General features: G+C 32.9%; 1 protein-coding gene across 3 annotated transcripts; it reads right to left on the bottom strand.

Annotated features, from left to right (window-relative positions):
* Positions 1-149: 149 nt before the first annotated feature.
* Positions 150-21,353, bottom strand: LOC149730107 (NFX1-type zinc finger-containing protein 1-like). Of its 3 annotated transcripts, XM_089887254.1 has the most exons (44): positions 20,548-21,353; positions 20,333-20,488; positions 18,733-18,878; positions 18,187-18,331; positions 17,734-17,830; positions 17,227-17,357; positions 16,700-16,864; positions 16,355-16,446; positions 16,000-16,095; positions 15,485-15,597; positions 15,128-15,317; positions 14,645-14,755; positions 14,062-14,178; positions 13,562-13,763; positions 12,946-13,223; positions 12,529-12,675; positions 12,088-12,183; positions 11,749-11,829; positions 11,394-11,474; positions 11,075-11,182; positions 10,313-10,366; positions 9,945-10,028; positions 9,491-9,583; positions 8,949-9,120; positions 8,488-8,680; positions 8,139-8,318; positions 7,561-7,767; positions 7,333-7,432; positions 6,910-7,040; positions 6,513-6,602; positions 6,172-6,325; positions 5,571-5,761; positions 5,039-5,201; positions 4,579-4,718; positions 4,184-4,353; positions 3,778-3,871; positions 3,265-3,389; positions 2,718-2,894; positions 2,151-2,298; positions 1,755-1,899; positions 1,287-1,455; positions 999-1,119; positions 636-813; positions 150-553 (listed from the first exon to the last, which is right to left on the bottom strand). In XM_089887254.1, the coding sequence occupies exons 1-44, from the start codon at positions 20,553-20,555 to the stop codon at positions 438-440; spliced, it is 5,955 nt and encodes a 1,984-aa protein (XP_089743380.1). In that variant the 5' UTR covers positions 20,556-21,353; the 3' UTR covers positions 150-437. The 3 variants fall into 3 exon arrangements, with proteins under 3 accessions (XP_089743380.1, XP_089743382.1, XP_089743381.1); XM_089887256.1 differs by lacking the exons at positions 20,333-20,488; positions 20,548-21,353 and adding an exon at positions 19,907-20,310; XM_089887255.1 differs by lacking the exons at positions 20,333-20,488; positions 20,548-21,353 and adding an exon at positions 18,953-19,232 and having other exon boundaries at positions 18,733-18,874.
* Positions 21,354-21,363: the final 10 nt, after the last annotated feature.

Genomic DNA, 21,363 nt, shown 5'->3' with positions numbered 1-21,363 from the left:
GTTATAACTCTGATTTAGCATATAAATATCAGTATTTAAAACTAATTTTTGTTATACTAATATTGTACTTTTTATGATCCCCATCTCCAACACATTAGGTAAATCTTAAATATTCCTATACAGTATCTTAGTATTAATCAAACTCAGAGTCCGTATATAATAAACATGTTTATATATTACACATTCATCACCATCACTGTACAATTAAAGTGTCATGCTGTTATACAAGCTGACAATAAAACAATTATGAATGGCTCTTAAGAATTGGTATAAAAAAGAAATTCTAACATTTGAATGAAGATTTAATAAATAACTAGATATTTAGGGCAGTCGGGGTAATTCAGTTTAAATTACAAAATTAATTACAAACATTGAAATGAAGTGAATGAAAAAGTAGGTATATTTTGGTTTCATGATTTAGTAAATGAAGACTTGTTTTAGAAAAACACTTCAGGTGGTATATATAGATTTTGAGGGTCATATGCTGGTCTAGTGGCTCCATCCATTTCTGTGGCAACACTGTTACCTTCATGCAGTTGGTGTCCTTCTCCACCTAATACAAAGTATTGAAAGTTATTTTTAAACTTGTGCCATATGTGGCTTAGTAGTTACAACTTTTGATTAGAAAACTTTACCAATAACTTCTTTGCACTCTGGACAAACACTACGTTGTGTTGCACCACCACAATCACCAATGCAGTAAATATGACCGTTCTTGCATTTATACCAATGACCCTTGCTTAAGTTCATGGCTTTCACAATCATATCCGTCTCTACCTTTGTGAGCTTACCATTCTCAAGCAAGCAAGGCTCCTGTTAACAAGTTTAAGTTATTTTAGTTTAATTATTTTTTTCCGTTAAATGTAATATAATATCAGCACCAATTTGAATGTGATATATTTATAAAAAATGGGTGATTCGTAACCGGGCACAAGGTGTATAAAGATACCATGTATGATGCTGTATAGAAGGTCCTTTTATGTCAATATTCCACTTACTAATTGTTTAATTTGTTTTAACGCAGTTTTGACTTTTTCCTTCTTGCTTCCTTCATACGGTGCAAAATTTTCAAAGAGAAGCTGAACTCCTTGTTTAACTAGTGGTCTCACAGTATGCTCACTAATAATAATAAAATAGTGTTTAATATATTATAACAAGGGTACTACAAAAAAGGACAAATTTCCGAAAAAGGTCAAAAATAAATACTTTATTCTGTCATAGAATACTTGGCTTCATTCTATTCAAACTAAGTTTGATTGCATTGATTTTGAAACATAAAAACTTACTTTTCCAAATACCGTTTGTTTTTGTCAAAATTATCTTGAATGATAGTAAATGTAAAAGCTTTATAAATTCTCTTTAATTCTCTTTCAAAATCATCAATTTCTTGTTCACAATATCTCGACCTATCTTCCATAAGCCAAGCACGAGTGTGCAATATATCCTTTTGTAGACCTACAACAAAATTTAGTAAAATGGGTAAAAACCATAAATTTGTTCTGCTGTTTTTGCTACGAGGCAAACTACAACGTTGAACTTCTAGTACAAAAGAGTTGTATGATTTATTTTAATCACAGTTTTGTCATATGTGTTATGGTAAAAACCCGTGTTTAGTCATTTTTCTAATATAGGTGAACAAAACATTAAAATTTAAACCCCTATTTACATAAACCAGGGGTTACATAAACTGGGTAGGAACTGTAGAGTTTAAACTGACATATAATAACAATATTCAAGCAGAAACACATAGTTACTTTGCAAGAGATGTATTATTCCACTTGTATGAGGATCCGCTGTCCTTTTAAGTTTTTTGACTTTTGTCATTACTGTAGATAATGAACACAAGCCATTAAACTGAGTTTCGATAACTGTGAGTGCAGCAAGTGATTTGGGATTTTTCTGAAAATAAAAAATTAAAATTATATATATAAAAAAAAATTAGTTAAAAATTTTAAAACTAGTTTAAAAAAACAGAATTAATTTAAATTCAGTCAAAGTTTTTTTTTGTAGATGTGCCTATTGCATGTACATAGACAATCTACTACAATAAAACATAAAAATCATATTTTCTGGTGTACATGAATATTAACAATCAAACTGTTTTTACAAAAACTGTAAAACTTAAAACATAAAATTAACATTTGTCTAACCCCTAACTGTTGACGTAGCAGAATAACATCTTCTGTAAAACAACATTGAAAACTTTCTCTTTCGTTTAATTTTCTGTCAAGTTGTCTCGTTGCAATCCTGATCTCTGCGTTTGTTCCATGACTCTTCTCTTTCACTATGTTTATTGCTCTGTTAATACAAAACATTACATAAGCCTTGTCCGGCACTGTGACAAAGTAATTAGACAGCTTGTTGCTGCTTCTAAGTTGGGGATATATCTCCTTGAGCAAAACATTAATTGCAATTGTTTCAACCCAATGGTATCTTATGGGTTGTCCAAATTGTCAGCCACACATAAATATATGTGGTAACTAATAAGTAGACTAGAGGTGAATAAAACAGAGCATCTGTGTTACAACAATTGTTGTTGTATGGATTTATTTTTCTATAGATTTATTTTTCTATAGATTTATTTTTTTGTTTTGGGCACTAGGTTTTCTCTACTTACATTAGTGCATGTACCAAAATGTCCTAAAGTAAAAATATTTGTAATTTATTAACAGAACATGTATTTCACATTGGTACAGAACAAGTTAAGTATTATTCACCTTAACTGGTTATTAATAACTTGACCGTATCTTGTAGCACTTCTAATGAAGGTGTTACATTTTGGACACTTCTTCAGTTGGATATCAACATCTTCATCATTCTCATCATCCATGTTCATCCATTTATCAAGTCCATCATATGTGAAGACGTGACCACATTCAGGCAACTCCACGAATCTTTGTTGACATGAAAATAATATGTTATATTTGGAATGCATTTTTTTTGTTTTCTGTAAAGCTAGGAATTGGCATTTAAAAAGTGTTTTCATAAAAAGGTTTCATAACTTCAAGTGTTTTCATTGAAGGTTTCATTAAAAATTGTTTTCATAAACATTTCATTTCAATCAAATAAAAGGTACATTTCAATCAAATAAAACCCTTTTAGTAAATGTTTAAAATGCAAAGAAAGTTCGATTTAGGTCACCCTAATAAGACGATCCATACATGGTAACTCGTAAGCTGGCACGAGGTGTATGAAACAGAACTGTGTTATAACGACTGTAAATATTTTGCCACACCCTCATAAACAAGTCACAACCAGACATACCTTGCATCATCTTCTTCTTCATCTCCGAAAAAAATTTCTGTCACTTCAGCTTTGTCACAAATTCGACAAAGTTTCGGACATGGTTCACCGCACAAGCCAATGCATGGATGACCGCATTTTAATGTCTGCGAGTGAAAGTGTATTTAGTTTAGTATACAATTTCTGTACACTTTATTTTCAGATTCCAAAATCAGGGATTTGTAAGTAAACTAACATTTGAACATAATACTTAATATGACAACTTTAGTAGAGCATTTTTTGCCATGGCACAGTGGTTAGCTAGATGTTACGGGTTCAAGGCCTGTCACTGCTCCCATTATGTAAAAATGTCAGCCAAGCAGAAAAACAAATTCACAAAGTAACACGGTAGCTTGTAGTAGACAAGAGGTGTATAAAACAGAACATCCTTTAACTAGAGCTTTAACAACTGACGTTTTCCGGCCACATGTATATAAAGCAAGTTACATTCATCAAGTACAATACTGTGTGCAAATATAGATGAGCAAAACACACCTGATCACATGGTTCATTACAAGGTGGTCTATCACACGGCTCACTGCATAATTTGTTGCATTTATAATGCGAGCACCTCCATTCACATGGCTCCCTACATGAGGTGAAATGTTTGTTATTATTCTGTTGCACCAACAATACACTAAACTACTTGTTGTTTATAATATTTGATGCAGTGGTTCTGTCACATAATAAACTCCTGAAGTGCCAAACAATATTCCAAGTGACCATGTAACATGCCCATATATTTCGCAATAATTACTTCTAACTTGTAAGTTTTACCTCATATACAAATTTGTACTGCATTTTTAACTAATTATTGAAGATCAAAATTTTGGAATACCGGCATGAAAAAAAATGAATAACTAAACTGGAATTCACAAAAAGTTGATTATTTTCTACTCACGTGCACAATGCACACAACTCCATGCATTTCTTTTTGCATTTGCTGTGTTCACACTGTGTGCTACAGGCGACTTGGCAAGGTGGGCAGTTGACTGCACAGTTTTCCGTGCATGCGTGACCACAGAATAATACACGACCACATTTCTTGCCACACCTTTTATGTAGGCGACCCTAGATAATATGTTGTATTGAATAAATGATTGAATGAAACCTATTTATATTCATGAGGCTGACAATGATTGTTCTAAAAGTACATGTGTATACATCATATAAGAATTAAACTGAAGAATTATAGCTTTTACAAAAAATATTTTGAGCTTAAAAATTTCGCTAACATTTTTTTTTACTATTAACATACTGTTATATTATAACTTAAACAGATATGTAACAACTTACTTGCATGCAACTACTGCAAGTTCCTTTACAAACATGTCCACACTTCAGCATCTCATCACATGGTTCATTACATTTATCTTTATCTGGATTTGCTGAATCACGGCAAAGTATTTTACTTTCATGGCCGCAAGACAGATCGACTGTAAAAAAAATATTAGCTTATTGTTAAGTTGCGGCGACTATTAAACAAATTTGTCTTTGGAGGAGGCACTTAACGCCAGTAGTTGCAACACACACAGAAACGTATAAAACAATAAACAAGTTACACATAGCTCGTAGGCGGGCACAATCAATAGAAACATAACACCCATGTTAATGACTGTAGTTTCCCTAACATGAGAGGTTAAATAATATAATTCTTTTACCTAAACCAGAAAAATAAATAGTAAACCTTCTTGCATGATCTGAAGTGAATCAACACATGGTAAGATCTCAATTTATCCGATATAGAACTCATTACCTTTTATTTTTTCTGTACACAATTCTGCTTTACATGGTCGTCCACATACACTTGTACACTTATGTCCACATGCTAATGTTTTGCTGCATGGCTTTAAACAAATATGTTCGGATGGATCTTTGGAGCAATACATCTTTTCAATGTGACAACAGGATGGAACCATCTGGATTTAAATGAAATTGGAAAATTGTGAATGAATATAACTTTTCTTGCTCGCATGGCGGGAAAATGACAAACGTTATAACACGGAGGTTCTGTTTATAAACTTTATCACTACTAGGAGTATTCGCTTTAATCTCTGAGCCAAAGTTCCAGACAAATTGGCAGCCATAAAGATAAAAACAATCACACACAAAGTTGCATGGACGATAACTGGCAAGCGTGGCCATACATATGTTGTGCAATAGTATCAACATGTTGGAACTCTGAGTTTTTGCCTAAATTTACATTTTGGGATCAGGAAAATAAGAAATATTATTTTTATGTTCTCTAAGACCTTTTTATATTGTTAGTGTAGAGTTTGATTATTTACCTTTTCCATTCTCTCAGTACACGGTCCACAATCATCACTGCATTTCTTCTTACATCTGTGGCCTTTGGAACATGACTTAGGGCAAGGTTTGCGACATTTGAACTTTGTGTGGTCTTGATCATCAGGGTGGCAGCTGCGTGGACACACGTGGCCGCATGGAAGTCGGACCTCACACACTTTACCACAACCACCTTGTGTTGGTTGGGATAAGTTATATTTGCAAAATTGCATTGGATTTTAAACATATTATTTTTTATGATTAGATTCACGCTTTTTAAATATATTATTTGTTGTTGATTATATTCTGCTTTCTGCATTGGATTTTAAACAAACAAAAGAGTCTTAATGTAGTAAAACTATTAGGATAATAATTGGTAAAAAAGATGTTTAGACATCTCAATGCAAATAGCCAATAACAAAAGATTTTGAGATTTTTTTCATTACTCTAGACAGGCTCTTTTGGTAATACTGTTTTAGAAGAAGCAGTCTAAAAAGTCTAAAAGATTTAAAGGTATTGTGTGAAAAACTTAAATAAACATAGTTTGTAGCTAAAATTGTATAATTATATAACTATTTGCATAATAAGTAATAATAATTTTACCTTCTGGAAATTTTTCAAAATCTTCTGGACTTTCTACTTTTACAGTTGTTTCTGGATGGTTTTTACACTGCAGTGTTAAAGCTGTTCCTGTCATGTTTTCGTGTTGCAACTTAGCTACAATGGTTTGCCACAAATCACTTTTCTCCTTAAGAAGCTGCAGCAACAAAAACTTATTAAAAACTTCCAGAAAAAAGTAGGTTGCTAGAGGAAAGACATAATCAAGAAATAACATGTTTCAGTTTTAAACAAGCAAAATTTTTGAAAAAAAAAAATATTTATTTGTGTTTTTTTAAAGGATTGAACTTCTAATGCAAAATTGTATTTATGAAAAAATACTTCACCTCCAAGTTTCCAATGCAGTAAAGACCTTTCTTTGCTCTTGATAAAGCCACACATACTCTGTTACGAACGCTGAGAAAACCAATTCTACCCTGTGAACATGCCATGAAGGATTTTATAAGTTGTTTTACAATTCGTAAAAAATTTTTCAAAGGTCAACAGAACAACCATCTTTTAAACGGGCTAATGGTCCGGACGTACAAGGGTGTTGGGGTAATGGGCCAAGTCTGGCCTAAATCCTAGGTCCTCAAGGACCGCACTCATACAGAATAGAAAACAGGCTAATGGTTAGAAACAAATTTAATATCGAATAACTGACAAAAACCACTTGGAAGACAAATTACTTACATTGTGTTTAAATTTAAACTCCTAATGGTAAAAAAAGTGTATTAAATATACCTCATCGTTGCTTCGAACCAGGGAAAGCAGAATAATATCATTCTCTTCACCCTGATAATTATCAACAGCTGTTACTCGAACACCTCGGTAAAGTGTTTGCTCCATAATTCTCTTAAAGGCAAATAGTTGACCTGGAAAATACATAATATGAGAGTAATTTTAATAACTAAATTTAATTACTCGATTTTTGGTTAACTAATTCTAAGTAACGGTAAAATGAAAAATGGGTAAAAACAGAAGAATAATTGGAAAAAACAAGTGACTATTACACACAACAGAAAACAGAATGCGTTAAAATATTAAACAATAATGTTCTAACTGGAAAAAAGGAAATACGTGGAGACACACCCTGAACAATAAGGCATTTTTAAGAAGATTGGTGCAAAGATTGGTCCATCATATTTTCGTGCACCAACCACTAACCTGTATAAGTCGTAAGTATGGTGATTTGAGATGGTTTGTAATCTTGTAGCATGAGGTGTTTGCAAAGTGCAACCATGTATCTTGCTTCATAGTTGTTCACCTATTAAATTAATTTATTAAATCAACAAATTAATTGCAATGTTAAATTAATTTATAGCTGTTACTTCTGCGTCCCTAAAAATAGACTTTAAAAATGAATGAACATAGAGATCAATACACCACATTCACCTTTGTTCTTCCATCGAGTACGGTGTCCTCTTTTTGCTCATGGGAAATAAAGAACACACTTTTTGAAACACCGGATATTTCTTCATACTTTAACACACTTTCATGGTCAAGCAGATTTTTATAAATTTCAGGTCGAATCAGGTTTGCAATGGAAGGCTTCATACGATGTTGTATCGCAAGTTTAGCGCACGGAATGTTGTTGTTTATCTAAAAATAGAGGATGACAGATGTTAAAATATATACTGACAGTGGAAGAGTTGTTAAAATATATGTCTTGTAACTTAAAAACACTGGATTCCAAGTTCTTTGCTGCTGCCATAGTTGCTAAATTATCAAGATAAATTAAAGTAATTGTTTTAACTCAGTCGCCACTAACAGTTGTTCAAATTAGTTGCCCAATACAAAAAAAATACATAAAAAAATTATTTTAAGTTCGTATAAAACAGGCTTGGACAATGAATTTTCATCCCAAATGTGCTGAAACCAATACTTTTGTAAAATATTTTTACAGCTGATGGGCTAATTGTACTTTAATGAAATCTTGTCCGTTAAAATCAAATATATTTCATAAACTTCACCATTCTTTCAAACAAAGAAACATCCAAGTTGTAATCCTTAGCAAGTTGGTATACAGTGGGGGAAGGTTTAAGTTGTTGATGGTCGCCAATTAAGATGAGATGTTCAGTTGTTCGTGGCATTGATGTCACAATGTGAGCTTCTAATACTTCTGCTGCTTCTTCAACAATTACCACTTTTGTCTATAATACAGAACTTTTTTTGATTCGCAGTTTCAAGAAATGCGTTATAAAATTGTGAAAATGATTGCACAGTATAAAAAATCAAGTTAACTAGATGATAAAGTTCTGTAACACGCCATGGGTTCGAATTTAGGCCAGGATTGGCCCATCACCCCAAGCAAATCATTACCGGAATTCTTTGTACAAGTGATCTGAATCTTGCAGCTCCTGATGTTGTCATCCCAATCACATCAGCATCCTCCAACAAAGCAAAATCTTCTTCTTCCCGAAGTTCATTAAGTTTCCGTGCGAGGTTGTTGTACAAGCCAGTGTGTCGTTCAACAGAACTTCGTAAACCATCTTTCCAATCTTCAACCCAACGCCTAAAAATTGCATTAATTTAACAGTTTGATTTCACCAGATTAACCATGTGTAAAAGATAGTAAGAAAGTATGTAAGTAAAAACTGTATGTAACTCATTTATTCTTGTGTTTCAGATTTTCACAGTTGTAAAGACTTACCCTCAAAAATATTAAAACCACGGTTCTTAAAAGACAAAAAGTATAACCACTATATATTTAACTTACTCTGCACAAGCCAAAAATATCCACACAATTATATTTTGCTAAAAAAACATGTTTCTTCAATCACCTGTAGAGCTTCCATTTATCTTGAATGCTCAAAGCAAATATATCGTTCACACGTATAGCTTCTTTTGTTGACATGGCATCTGTTTTTCCAATTTCTCTCTTTATTCTTTGTTTGCGACGTTTTTTCTCCTCGGGCGTAATACTCCAACCAGCTTCGTCATCCTCAGTGTTGCCTTTAATAAATTAATGTTTTCAATAAGTTAAAACTAATGCATCCGTGGCTCATTTTTTTGTAAGATTGATAATGAATGTATGAACGAATGTAACTTGCCTTATCCTTGCGTGGTTGGAAATTGACAGTCGTTATCACACAGGTTTATTACCTCGTGCCAGCTTACAAGTTACCATGTATGTTACTTTGTGGGTAGTTTTTGTTGGAGTAAGACTTAACAAGGTTATACATTTCTTAGCCAAGCACATACATGCCTCCAATAGTTGCAGGTATGCATCTCTAAACTGTATATTCGCATAGCAGTGTATGAAGTAATTTAGCAAGATAAGTTATATTTTAGGATCAAATATGTTGCATAACTAAAATTTTACCTGAAATATCCATAAAAGTTGCCGCAGCTATTTCCTTCTGGATTTGGCGATCTCTTTTTAACTCTCTCTGCTTTTGTTCATTTCGTTCATCACCTGTAGAAAATGTTAAAGTCATTAAATATCATAAACCAAGTATTCCACACATTCATATTCGCTTATTTGTTTAACTTATTAGTGCTCACTGGATTTAAGTTTTTATTGCTGTCAAACTTATTTACCCAACAACGACTAACATTAGTGGCCATTGTTTTGTAATAATGAATGTGAAATGTCTTATCCAAGAAGACACGTGTTCACAATGGTAGCAGCGCCCAGTTTTAAACGGTTTACTCAAATGCAGGCACTGTAATCTAACCACTGTGGCGCCTCTCCAAGCATAAAAATGATGTTTTGCACGACCATTGTAATCAACCATAATGAGACATAAGACACAACTATGTTCAAAACCTTTTACCTTCATCAACCATTCTTTGTTCCTGGATGAGTTGAGCTTCCTCAGGCATCAAGTTGTCGTCATTATCATCTACCATACCAATGCCTATCAACGACAATAAGGTTTTTTCAAAATATTTATAACCTATATTATACAAAGACTAATTTCAAATTTAGAAAACAGTAAGAAAGTTATTTATTATTATTTTTTAATGGCACATAATGTGATGAAAAGTTAAGCTGATTTTACAACATTCGTTATGCCAAAGAAACAATTTAAAAAACATTCAAAATATTTTTTTTGTGACTTGGGTTTCATGTATATATGTTGACATTAGCTGTAACTAATTTAATTAAAAGTAACATTTTAACCACTGTTTTTATTTTTACCATTTGGCGAATGTTGTTTGAGCCACTCTAGCACAACATGTGGATGATCTGTGCCTGGATGATATAAATAACAAGTTAATGCCAGGTTTATCAGCAAAAACTATTTTACAAATAATTACCAGCATACTATTTGTATTTTTTAATGTTTAGGCATGATAAATGTATCTTATTTAACCTCGTATGGCGGAGTAACGGCAGTTTTAAAACCACAGGTGTTTTATTTCATATACCTCATGTCTGCTTCCGAGTTATCACGGATGTACTTTGTAGCAGGTTATTTATCTAGATTTTTGTATATTTTTTAATGCATGGCAAACAAATTAGACAAGCCTTAGGAACTGCTGGGTCAGGTAGTTTCTGTTGGTGTCATAACCAAGGACACACAATGGCAGCAGCAACAAGCCTTAAGTAAACTATTCCTACTAACTATAAAAATGGTTATTTACATAACTTTTACTATAGGAAATTATAAATGCTATCAACTGTATTCGATATCAACTGTATTAATGTTATCAACTGTATTCTGAGATTATTTATATATTTGGACTTTTTCATACTGTGTATGGCTGATCATTTAGACAACCCATACCGATTACCTGGCCATGGCAATTGCTGTTAACATACACTTAAGATGGTAGCAACATTAAGCTTTGGATTTACTATTCAATCTATCTATACGAATAACCTCTGCCACAGAAAATATTGAAAGTGCTGACAATCAACTGCATTTAAATCATACATTAAATCTGTATATAAACGCACCTGTGCAGAACAACCCGCATTGAACTTCCAATGGTTCGTAACCCAGTTGTGTCAAATGTATAAGATGAGGGGGAAGGTGTAAGCTTTGGAGGTGGGAATAAACAACATCTGTAAAGAGATGAAATTAATAAATATAATGATGAAATGTTAATCAATATACCATACCATAACATAAGTTTCCTTATTTTCGAGTATAACATTTTGTAAACACATTTCTTTTACATTGCATTCTTACATAACATTTTAAATGTATATTTGTATTGCGTTAAAGGGTTTGTTCACACTAAATATATTTGATATAATTTTAAAGTTGCTTTACCTCGTTGTACCGTCACTTTGCTTCTCACGACGTGGCTAATATGCATCAGCAACCACTGCTCAACATGATAGCTATCCAATCCTGCATAAACATTATATATCATGCTACTTGCTATATGAGTCTTTTAGGGATTATACAATAGGCAATGTTTTGGGCTAAAAGTGAGGCTATAACATTGGGGTTTCATTTCATACACTATCCTATAAAAGTTCTCACATGCGTCATTTTGTGAAATTGTTTTGATTTTTAGTTTTTTTTTTTATTTTCGTCTTATAACTTGGAGAGCATACAAGAGACCACTAAGAGCAGAACATATATCTTTAAAATGGTAAAAGAAAACTTATCGTACACTTACCAACATTGTTGATAGCAAGTCTTATAAGCGGCAAACTAAAACCCATTGATGTAAAATGTCGTTCAACCACTCCTGTAGACTCTGGTAAAATGAAATGTTAAAATTTAAGTGTTTTAGAAAAACTGCAAGAAAGTTGCATATGATTAAATGAATAAACTTAACTTATTTATAATCACAACAGACAAGAACTAGAAATGTTATCCCGTTTTTCTTTTTCTTCAAAAATAAATGATGTATTTATCATCATAATGCAAAAATAAGAATTATAGAAATTTAATTCTAAATCAGTTGTCTGAGTATAAATGTCAAAATTAATATTTAACAAAATAATTCTCCCACCTCTTAAAATAAATGAATCACTTCCCCCCTCATTTTGGTTAAGTTGTAAATCCAGCCATGTAAGCAAAGCAGCATCCTCATTTTTTGATGTAAATTCTGTCACAGTACATTTTATATAGTTATAATATGCTACACTTTAATTATTTTTTCAAAATAACAGTTAGTGTATTATTACTTACAATTTCCAAGAACACATCACTTTATAGCAAAAATAACAAAAACATTTTTAAAACCAAACTTTTTCTTATACAAAATTTGGCCTTGTACATATATTATAATTACTAAGGTATGATTTCTTAAATTTAATGAGCATAGTTTTATACCAAATATTTTAATGGCATTTTGATAATAAATCTATTCTCTTCTTCAATTTTAATTAATTATTTTTTTTTCTGAACTAGTTCTGTTACAAGTTAATAGCTATACAAAATTTCTTTTTACTTTCATTGTTTTCAATTTGAAAAAATTGAGCATAAAGATGATCTGGTATAACTTCCTTTAATTGTTTCAGGTTGATGATGCAATTAGTTGAACCTTCTAATCTTTCACCATCTCTCTTCATTTTGTTTCTCAATGATTCCATTTCACCTGAAAAACATTTTTAATTTATGTTTTTTTAACATTGGTACAAAGGATAAGGTTCTATTCTATGTGTGTCCTTGGCCGCTTTAAACTTACAGAGATTGCTTCAACCTTAGTAGTCTGGTATTCTGTTCCATACACCACCTTATGAGCTATCATGTATGTAACTTTGTGCGTGATAAAACTAACAATTTAGACAACTCAATATTGAACAGTGAGTTGGAGCAGTTACCATTAGGTTTCCTGCACAAAAGTAGCACACATTGAGCTACTTACAGCGTGCATGCCATACAGCAGTGCGGTGAATTTTGTTTGTAGTAGCTCTCCTATTTCTACGCAACCACTTCAAGGTATATTTCTCAAGTTCTTTGTTTTTGCACCTTCCTCCAACCCTGATGATACCACTTGGATGAAACGATGCGATTCCCTCTAAGAATTGATCAAGTGCATGGTTGGTGTAGCAGACAACAAGAATTGGATGTTTTCTTTCAACCAAAGCTCCAACTTGATGTCTGGGATCGGGTATTTCAAGCAAGTGGTTTCTTCTTTCAAAGCTTGTGGTAAAACAAAATTATTTTTTACTATTTTCTTCCTTAATTTATTAAATGTCTTCCACCACCCATATAGAATAGAACAAGAGAGCTAGTTTTGTACATTATATTGTTTATGTAATATTGTAGAGTTTCGGAACTCATATTTTTTTTTGATCTTCATTTGACTTTACTACTGATGAATAAACCTATAGGTAAACCGTTCGGCAAATAAAAACTTATGCAAGTATTTTCAGCCAGAATACATGCATAAATACAAAATCATGCAATAATAAAATAACTACAGCAACTAAAGTACAATTAAAAACAATTTTGGCTTTAAACTAAATAAAGATATTCACCTTGGCTTCATATTAGCTAGCAAAACTCTCATAACTTTTAACCCAACATATGTTTTGCCGGTTCCGGGAGGTCCTTGAATCAGTGCAAGCTCATTTGTTAGAGCAACTTGCATGGCGTTACGCTGTGAATCATCCATGTTAAGATCTTCACAAGTTGGCCAGTTCTCCAAATCCAGCACATTAACTTTCCCCAATCTAGAGTCTTTAAATTGTAGCAAGTAAAATGTTAATATCACATGGGTATATTATTGTTTTTTTTTTACTGCATAACTTTAATTGTTATCGAATAAGGTATATCAATATTTTTTGTTACATAACTTTTAATGCAGAAAGCTAATAATGTATGTCTTTACTTTAAAGTTTAGCATGTTAATATGAATATTGCAAGGGATATATTATTATTTTCTTTGTGGTATAACTTCTCTTGATGTAGAGTTAATATCGATGCAAAGTAAAAGCAGAATATTGTCCACAATATTGTGTCAGGTGTCATTTTTTACCTTCAGTTTGTATTGAGGACAAATCATACATTGAAGTTGCTTGGTTCAAGTACTTTGGTGGTTGCATGTCAACTCGGCATTCAACCAAGTATCGACTTAAGGGGACGTCATTTATTTCTGTCAAAATATTTAATATTACAGGAAAACCATAAAACTATCAAACTTGGTCAAAAATTGTATAGTAATGTTTGAATGAATGTATGACTATTTTATCCTCACATGGTCGGGCAGTGACTCTATTAAAACAAAGTTGTCTTGTTTCATACACTTTGTGGCCGATATAAATTCTATCTGTGTTACTTTGTTGGTGATTGTGTTTGATTTTATTAGTGACCACTGGGTTAGAGCAACTGTGATTAAGTGTCTTGCCTAAGGACACATATACCCACAATGGTAGCAGCATCAACCTACCAACCCACACAGCAGCCATTAACCTGCACTCAATCTAACCACTCAATATTATATTTCCAATTAGAATTTTTTCTAATTTATCAAATACCATCTTTGTAAAAGAAAATGACAAATAAAAGGTGCATATCCAAAATACAGTAACATATCCACATAACAAAACAAGTGTTGCTACCTTGCAATCCTGCAAGAATATGTCGATAAGATTCAAAGAACGCATCAGTTTCTACCATGGTGTACGTTTTCTTCATATCAATTGGACTACTTCTTCTCGTTACCCTTAGCCCTGAAATAAAATAATAACTTTTAACATTTTTAGAACTTTTACAATTTTAAATGCAAAATATTTTTTCTAAATGTGGCCATATGTGATTTTGGACAAGACATTTATTGTTGATCCAATCTAGTGGTCACCAAATGGTTGCCCAAATTGACAGTCACATATACGCAAATTCCACCAGAAAAATAACAATCCTATTCAACCACAAAGTTGCACATGTGGTAACACAAAGTGTAACTGAGCTAAAGGAGATTTCCAAGCACTATGTTCCCCACTTTATCTTCAGCACTACAAAGTAACCAAACTTTATCTTTAGCACTACAAAGTAACCAAACTTTATCTTCAGCACTACAAAGTAACTAAGTTGATTCAACTTACGACGAGCCATTCTTCTTGCCAAAATTTCATCAACATCGTCATCTAAATAATCATCCACGTCGTATTCCTCCTCTGATGATGTGTCATCTTCCACAACTTCCTCATCTTTCTGCACAAACTCCACCATCAAGTAACCAACTGCAAGTTTCTTGGGATCTCTGTCTGCGACTGTGGCAAACATGAAGTGGTCCTGCAATAAAAAAAACATCCCTTGATGTAGAGATTTGCGACTGGCATTTTGTCGCTATAGCCTATAATGTCTTTTTGGCATATTTTGAACAACTGTTTTGAACAAGATTACATATAACTTCTATAAATATAAATGCTTAAGAAATTTGTCTGAATAATAACACATACCTTAAAATGATCATCAGAAAGACAAATAAGATTTCCGAAAAGGAAACGTTTTGTATTTTCCCATCGGATTCTTTGTAATGACTCAGTACTAAAATGAATGTAATAGTGGATTCCTAAAAATGAAAAAAATATGTTGCTAAAAAGAGCAAAAAATTTAATAACTAGTAAAAAATTGAAATGAATAAAATAAATTGTGATAAATGTTAAACAAAAAGGCCAACATTGTCCCATTCAACTTTAAATGATAAACAGATAGATCCAGTAATTCTTAAGCACTACAACCTTAGAGGTTACAATCGCAAAATTGAAATCCAACTGCATACTATGTGATACCTTAAACTCGCAGTTACAAGTAGCTAAATATAAAGAATTGGGTGATTAAATATTTCTTTTTATGATATATATTTTGCACTTTTATAATATATATTTTGCACTTGGATACACATATGCATGAAAGTAGACGACAATGTTCTTCAATTATAACAAACCACCAAATTACGGATGGCAATTTTTACCTCTATTCGAAGGGACGGGATAATCAATACGAACATCCTGGTAAGCTTTTACATTGTCAAGTCTCTTGCTTCTGTCCCTTTTACTCCCACTTGTACCTATAAAAACAAATCAACATTGTAAAAAACATATCATGTTTACATGTGTATTGTTTAAGGTTGACAGGACTTATAGTAAGATTTGTGGGGTTGTGGTTTGGGGTAACCTTACAGAAAATGCAGGTTCAGTGATTGCCTTTTTTTACTCAAACACTGAGCTTTGTGATGTCATAGATTAAACAGCATTGTTCAGTGACTCTTATTCAGAATAGTTTAGAAAAATATTAAGAAATGTTTTGTTGAATTGTCTTGTACTCACACAATGTAACAAAGTTTTCAATTCCTTCTCTGAGAGGACGAACAAAATCTTCTCTTAAAAGACGAAACTGCACATCGAGGTAATGGTCTGGACTGTTTAATATAAATTTAATTTATTTCCTTAAACGAATGAATATTTTCTTTGCCTGGCGGGGCAACTACAGTAGTAATAACTTATAACACCAGTCTTCAGTTTCATACACCTCATGCTTACACGTTACCACACACATACTCATTTTTTTTAGTTTGTTTTAACTTTTCGGTATAAAAATGCACTTACTACTGGTATGGAAATAAACATTCTAACAACAAAACTAAATAAAACAAAGAAAAAACCCTTACATACCCTGTGTATGCTCTATTAACAAGGTTGGTACGAACAAATGGATCCTCTCTTGTCGTAATGTCCTCCTTGGTGGGGAAAACTGAAATTTCACGAAAATTATTCGGTGGTGCGCATTGGTGCATTTCGTTTAACTCAACCCGGCGCTGTTCGTGGCGATTCACTTTCCTGTGAAAGGAAAAGATATGATAGGTTTTAGACACTGCTTATTCAATTAAATGCATGGTAAAACAGCATACATTCATACAACTATATATTAAAACAAATATTAGGAATTTACACTGATTATTTCACCCATGGACTTAAAAACATATAAGTTAGAAAAAGAGGAAACTATACTTGGTATAATGTGGTATTCATATTAAATGAAGATTGTTCTAAAATTTGGACAAAGACCAATCCAAAATTTATTTAAAGTTAAAGTAACTTTACTGATTTAATTGAATAAACATACAGTTAACCAATAAGTTCTCGGTTATAATTTGTAGGAGTTGGCCTAGTTTGTGCATTTGGTTTTAGATGTATCTTACTTTTCTTCTTGTGCTCTTTGTGCTTCAGCGTTTCTTGTTTCAATTTCAGTAATCAGTTCATTTATTTTCTCATTGTTATTGATCCCCAGTTGTGCTGTAACTGGTTTTAGCAATAGCAGAAGCATGGACACCTTGATGTAATGCAAATTTCTAATAATATTTTGAAAAAAAACATTTTAAAGCATTAACACTAGTTAGCAAACAAAGTATGTATATTTTTTTAAAATACTGGATCTGCTGGTAAAAAAATCAACAATATAAAAACCGAAACTGGTATGCTGTCTCCATATAAAGACATACATTGATTTCCCAATTACCGCTGCCTTGTTTACTCAGAAATAAATTATATGTTCATTGACAAAGAGGGTTTGCAATAGTAAAAATAGGATAAAACATACACACTGCCAAGCATTATCTTCTTAAAAATATAGCTTTTGTAATTTGTAGCATAGAAAATGACACGATAAATGTCTGGCAAAAAAGTCTGAAAAAAAAAGTTAAACTTACTTCTTTCATTGTGGAATTCAAAAGATATTCTTGCCATGCCTTCATTAATAATAGACAGTTTATCACATGATTTGGTGCTTGCCTTTGTCTTCCAGATCTATATTTTATTAGAAGTATATGATGTACACCAGTGTTAGAACCATAAAAAATATATATTTCAGTTTTGTGCGCTGTGCACCAAAAAAACTAGAGACAACTTTTGCAAACTAAACCTTTTAAAATATGGACTTTATATAATTAAACACAACAGGCTAAACAACGGTAGTATAAGAAAAACAAAATAACATTAGAGCATAATTAATATAAAATAACACAATAAAATGTAACAATATAACCACTGTATATCCACCTAAAAAACTTATTCCAAACCAGAATCTTTTACACACCCTTATTTTAGAGTTTAAATAAATATTTGTTACAATAAACTAGAAAGATTAAGAAATAAAGACTTACGGCTCTAAAATAAGCCCGGCAATAAAACCTGGCAGTTTGTCCGCAAACGTGCTTCGCAGCATTTTCAATATTTCTAACTGTGCAGTGCGAGGGCCATCTGCTTTACAAAGTTTTCCGCAAACTTGTAAAACCATTTGTGTCATTCCTATAGAAACGAAAAAAGGTCATTTAATAAGACCACTGTTACGCTCTATCTAATATGGCTATAATATACATGTTAATTTTTGGGTCATTCAAAATGTTACGTACCAGATATAGCACTGTGGAGTATGATGGGATACCGTTCATACCTAAATCCCATATTTTCTGATCAGGTTTTGAACAATTAACAACCCCTTTTTGAGCCGTGAGAATACAGGTATATAATTTTGTAAATATTTTTTGTTTACTACTAAATTGGACGAGAAATAAGAAAAAAACATAGACCAACTTACCATACCCTACAATATGTTAACATCCCGCTATTTATATGTTTGGTTACAGCAAGAAACTGAGATAAAACTTTAAACTATAATCTTCAAATATATTGACTGTTTAACTGATCACCTCCATCCATGGTGAGTTTGAGTCGTTGATAAAATCCTGATCTATTTGATGATAGTTTGATGACGAGATCACGAGGAAGGATGTCATCATCGTCGACCAGCTCCTTCAACTTCTTAAAACCAACCGGATGAATGATGCTATTCTCCCTAAATATAAAGTAGAATGAAACTTAAGTATTCATCTTCTCATGGCAGGGTGTGCAACTTTAAAAAAATGTTACTTGCTTTATTTTCGTTTAGCGGAAAAGTGGTTACAACATTGATGTTTTCTTTTATACACCTTGTGCCCACTTACGAGTTACCACATAACTTTGTGTACTACAGCAAACATGAATTTGTGAATGAAGAAGCAAATGTACCAAGTCTGTTATTTCAGAGATTAATGTGCATATGAGATGTTAAAAGCTTAAACTATATCACCATTTACTGTGCGTGATGGAACACCTGTGTTCTAAACGCTGGTTCCGCTCAAAGTTAGTATAGACCAAGTTAGGAAACGGCGCTCGTGTCCGCCATTACGGAGCCCACAGAGCGTGAATACTGCTTAAGTACTAGCAGATACGATGTTCGCGTTTTCCGATTTCATAAAGACCCGGAACGCAAAAAAGGTAGCTTACTAATTCAAGCAGAGGACCAAAAATAGTAACTCAGTATTGTTTTCCTCAATGTCACTTCGATATTAGGCAAATTTTACAAAGATACCTTAAGTTTCGTTACCGGGTATACGTGTTAAATTTGTGAGCCAAAAAGTAAAATCACCGCAATTTGCATGCAAAACTGCAGCTAGATACACCAGTTTATGGTAATGTTATGCGTTTTTGTTTGTATTTTTATATTTTAAACGTTCTTTTATGTTCTTTTATGTTTTTGGTTTAGTAAACTTGATCTTTTCTGTTTTTTTACTCTTTAATCGATTGAGTGTTCAATAAAAGTTGATTATTTTTGTGAGGTTTATTATTGTGATAATATAAAACATTAGTAGAAAGCCATTTTTACGCGCAGAAGTGCTTGGTTTTTAAAAATCGCAATATTTAAACGAAAAACAACACCCAGCAATGATAAAATGCTATGCTGTGGGCTCCGTAATGGTGGCGACTATGACGTCATAGACGCGAGACAATGGATAACAAGACTCGTTGTTTTACAATCCGTTTCCTAACTTGGTCTATACTAACTTTGGTTCCGCTCGTAAGTTTGAATAAATAAAGTTTAAACGAACAGTGGTGCAATAGCTAAAGCATAGGGGGATTCCCCATTAACACAAGCGCAGTTTCGTTTGCTTCGACATCATATGAAACATGACGTCATCGCACAAACAAAACAGCTCGATGCGTTGGTGTAATGATCGAAATTCTAAACGTAGCGTTGCTGTTACAGGTATTTGACTTTGTCTGCTTAAAAATCGAATATACCATGACGTATTTGCACAAACAAAGCTCGATATACGCTGGTGTTCTATACTCGGCGTTTTGGTCAAATTGCGAAACATCGCGGGCAGCAAAGTTTAAAACTTTCAACTAGGCTTCAACATTTAAATGTAATATATTACGGCCTAAAGTTTAGCTTTTTCTCTAAGTTGTTCTGCCAATATCTTTCATTACCCGAAGTTACTGTTTCGTGCTGCACCGCCATCTTCGCCGCTACCTCGACCTCTTGCTTGACCTCGACCTCCTGGTGGTCTGTCATTAACAAATTGCCCAGGGTTGCCATAACCTCTGTTATAACGACCACCCCGACCTCGCATGTTTCTTTCGCTTCTATACAAGTAGGCACAGCGTTAGAAATGTATAACGTTCAATCGTACTTCGAAACTTACCGGTACATAACTCTGCTTTGCTTTAGAAAGAATATGCAAAGCTAGTTGTACCTCAATCGAAAACTATAGAATTGATTACTTATTGTGGAATGTAGACTATGTTAACTTAGCTGTAATCTAGCATATGTACAAACACAAAGCACAATAAATTAATGTGTAACAAAGGCTTTGATACATGTCAGAATAGGCCGTTACAAAGACATTATGTATAACTGAAACGTCCTAACTGTATTGTAAAACTATATTGCACTGGACAGTTGTATTCTTAAAATAATAATGAAACAGTAACTCCAACCTGACTCCAACTATATGCCTAATGTATATCGTATATATGAACCCGTTAATATGAACTAGCGTTATGCTTATAACATACTTGTGGAGACTGTAATTTTCTGCTATGCGGAAGACTGTTAAACTGTGACCACATTTCTTCCGTGCTTACATAAAACTAGAGCAGCATTACCAACTAGGCAATATAGTTGCGTAGATTTTTTCTAAACGCGAACACAGTACATTCTCTGGGGGTTTCCCAGGTGTTACGTGAACCTCTACTAGTCTACTCGTCTGTAGCTTTGGCTTGTTGGTATATTTCCTTACATTCGGTCTACACAATGGCAAATCAAATAATAAATGGATATGTACATTTTGTGCTGGGTAACGGCAATTCTTTATCACCATCGTCCTCGTTTAACAGCTTTAAAAATTGAATACATACTATAGTACGAAAAGGGTAAGATGGGACACTTGAACACGAACTGCCCCAAATTTAAAAAATCAAAATATATGCTAAAAAAATTATCCAAAATCTGCCGACGT

This window comes from Ciona robusta, chromosome 10 (assembly GCF_009617815.1).
Source record: "Ciona robusta chromosome 10, ASM961781v2".
NCBI classification, from domain to species: Eukaryota; Metazoa; Chordata; class Ascidiacea; order Phlebobranchia; family Cionidae; genus Ciona; species Ciona robusta.
The sequence above is the reverse complement of the archived record's forward strand: the minus strand, read 5'-3'. Positions and strand labels throughout refer to the sequence as shown.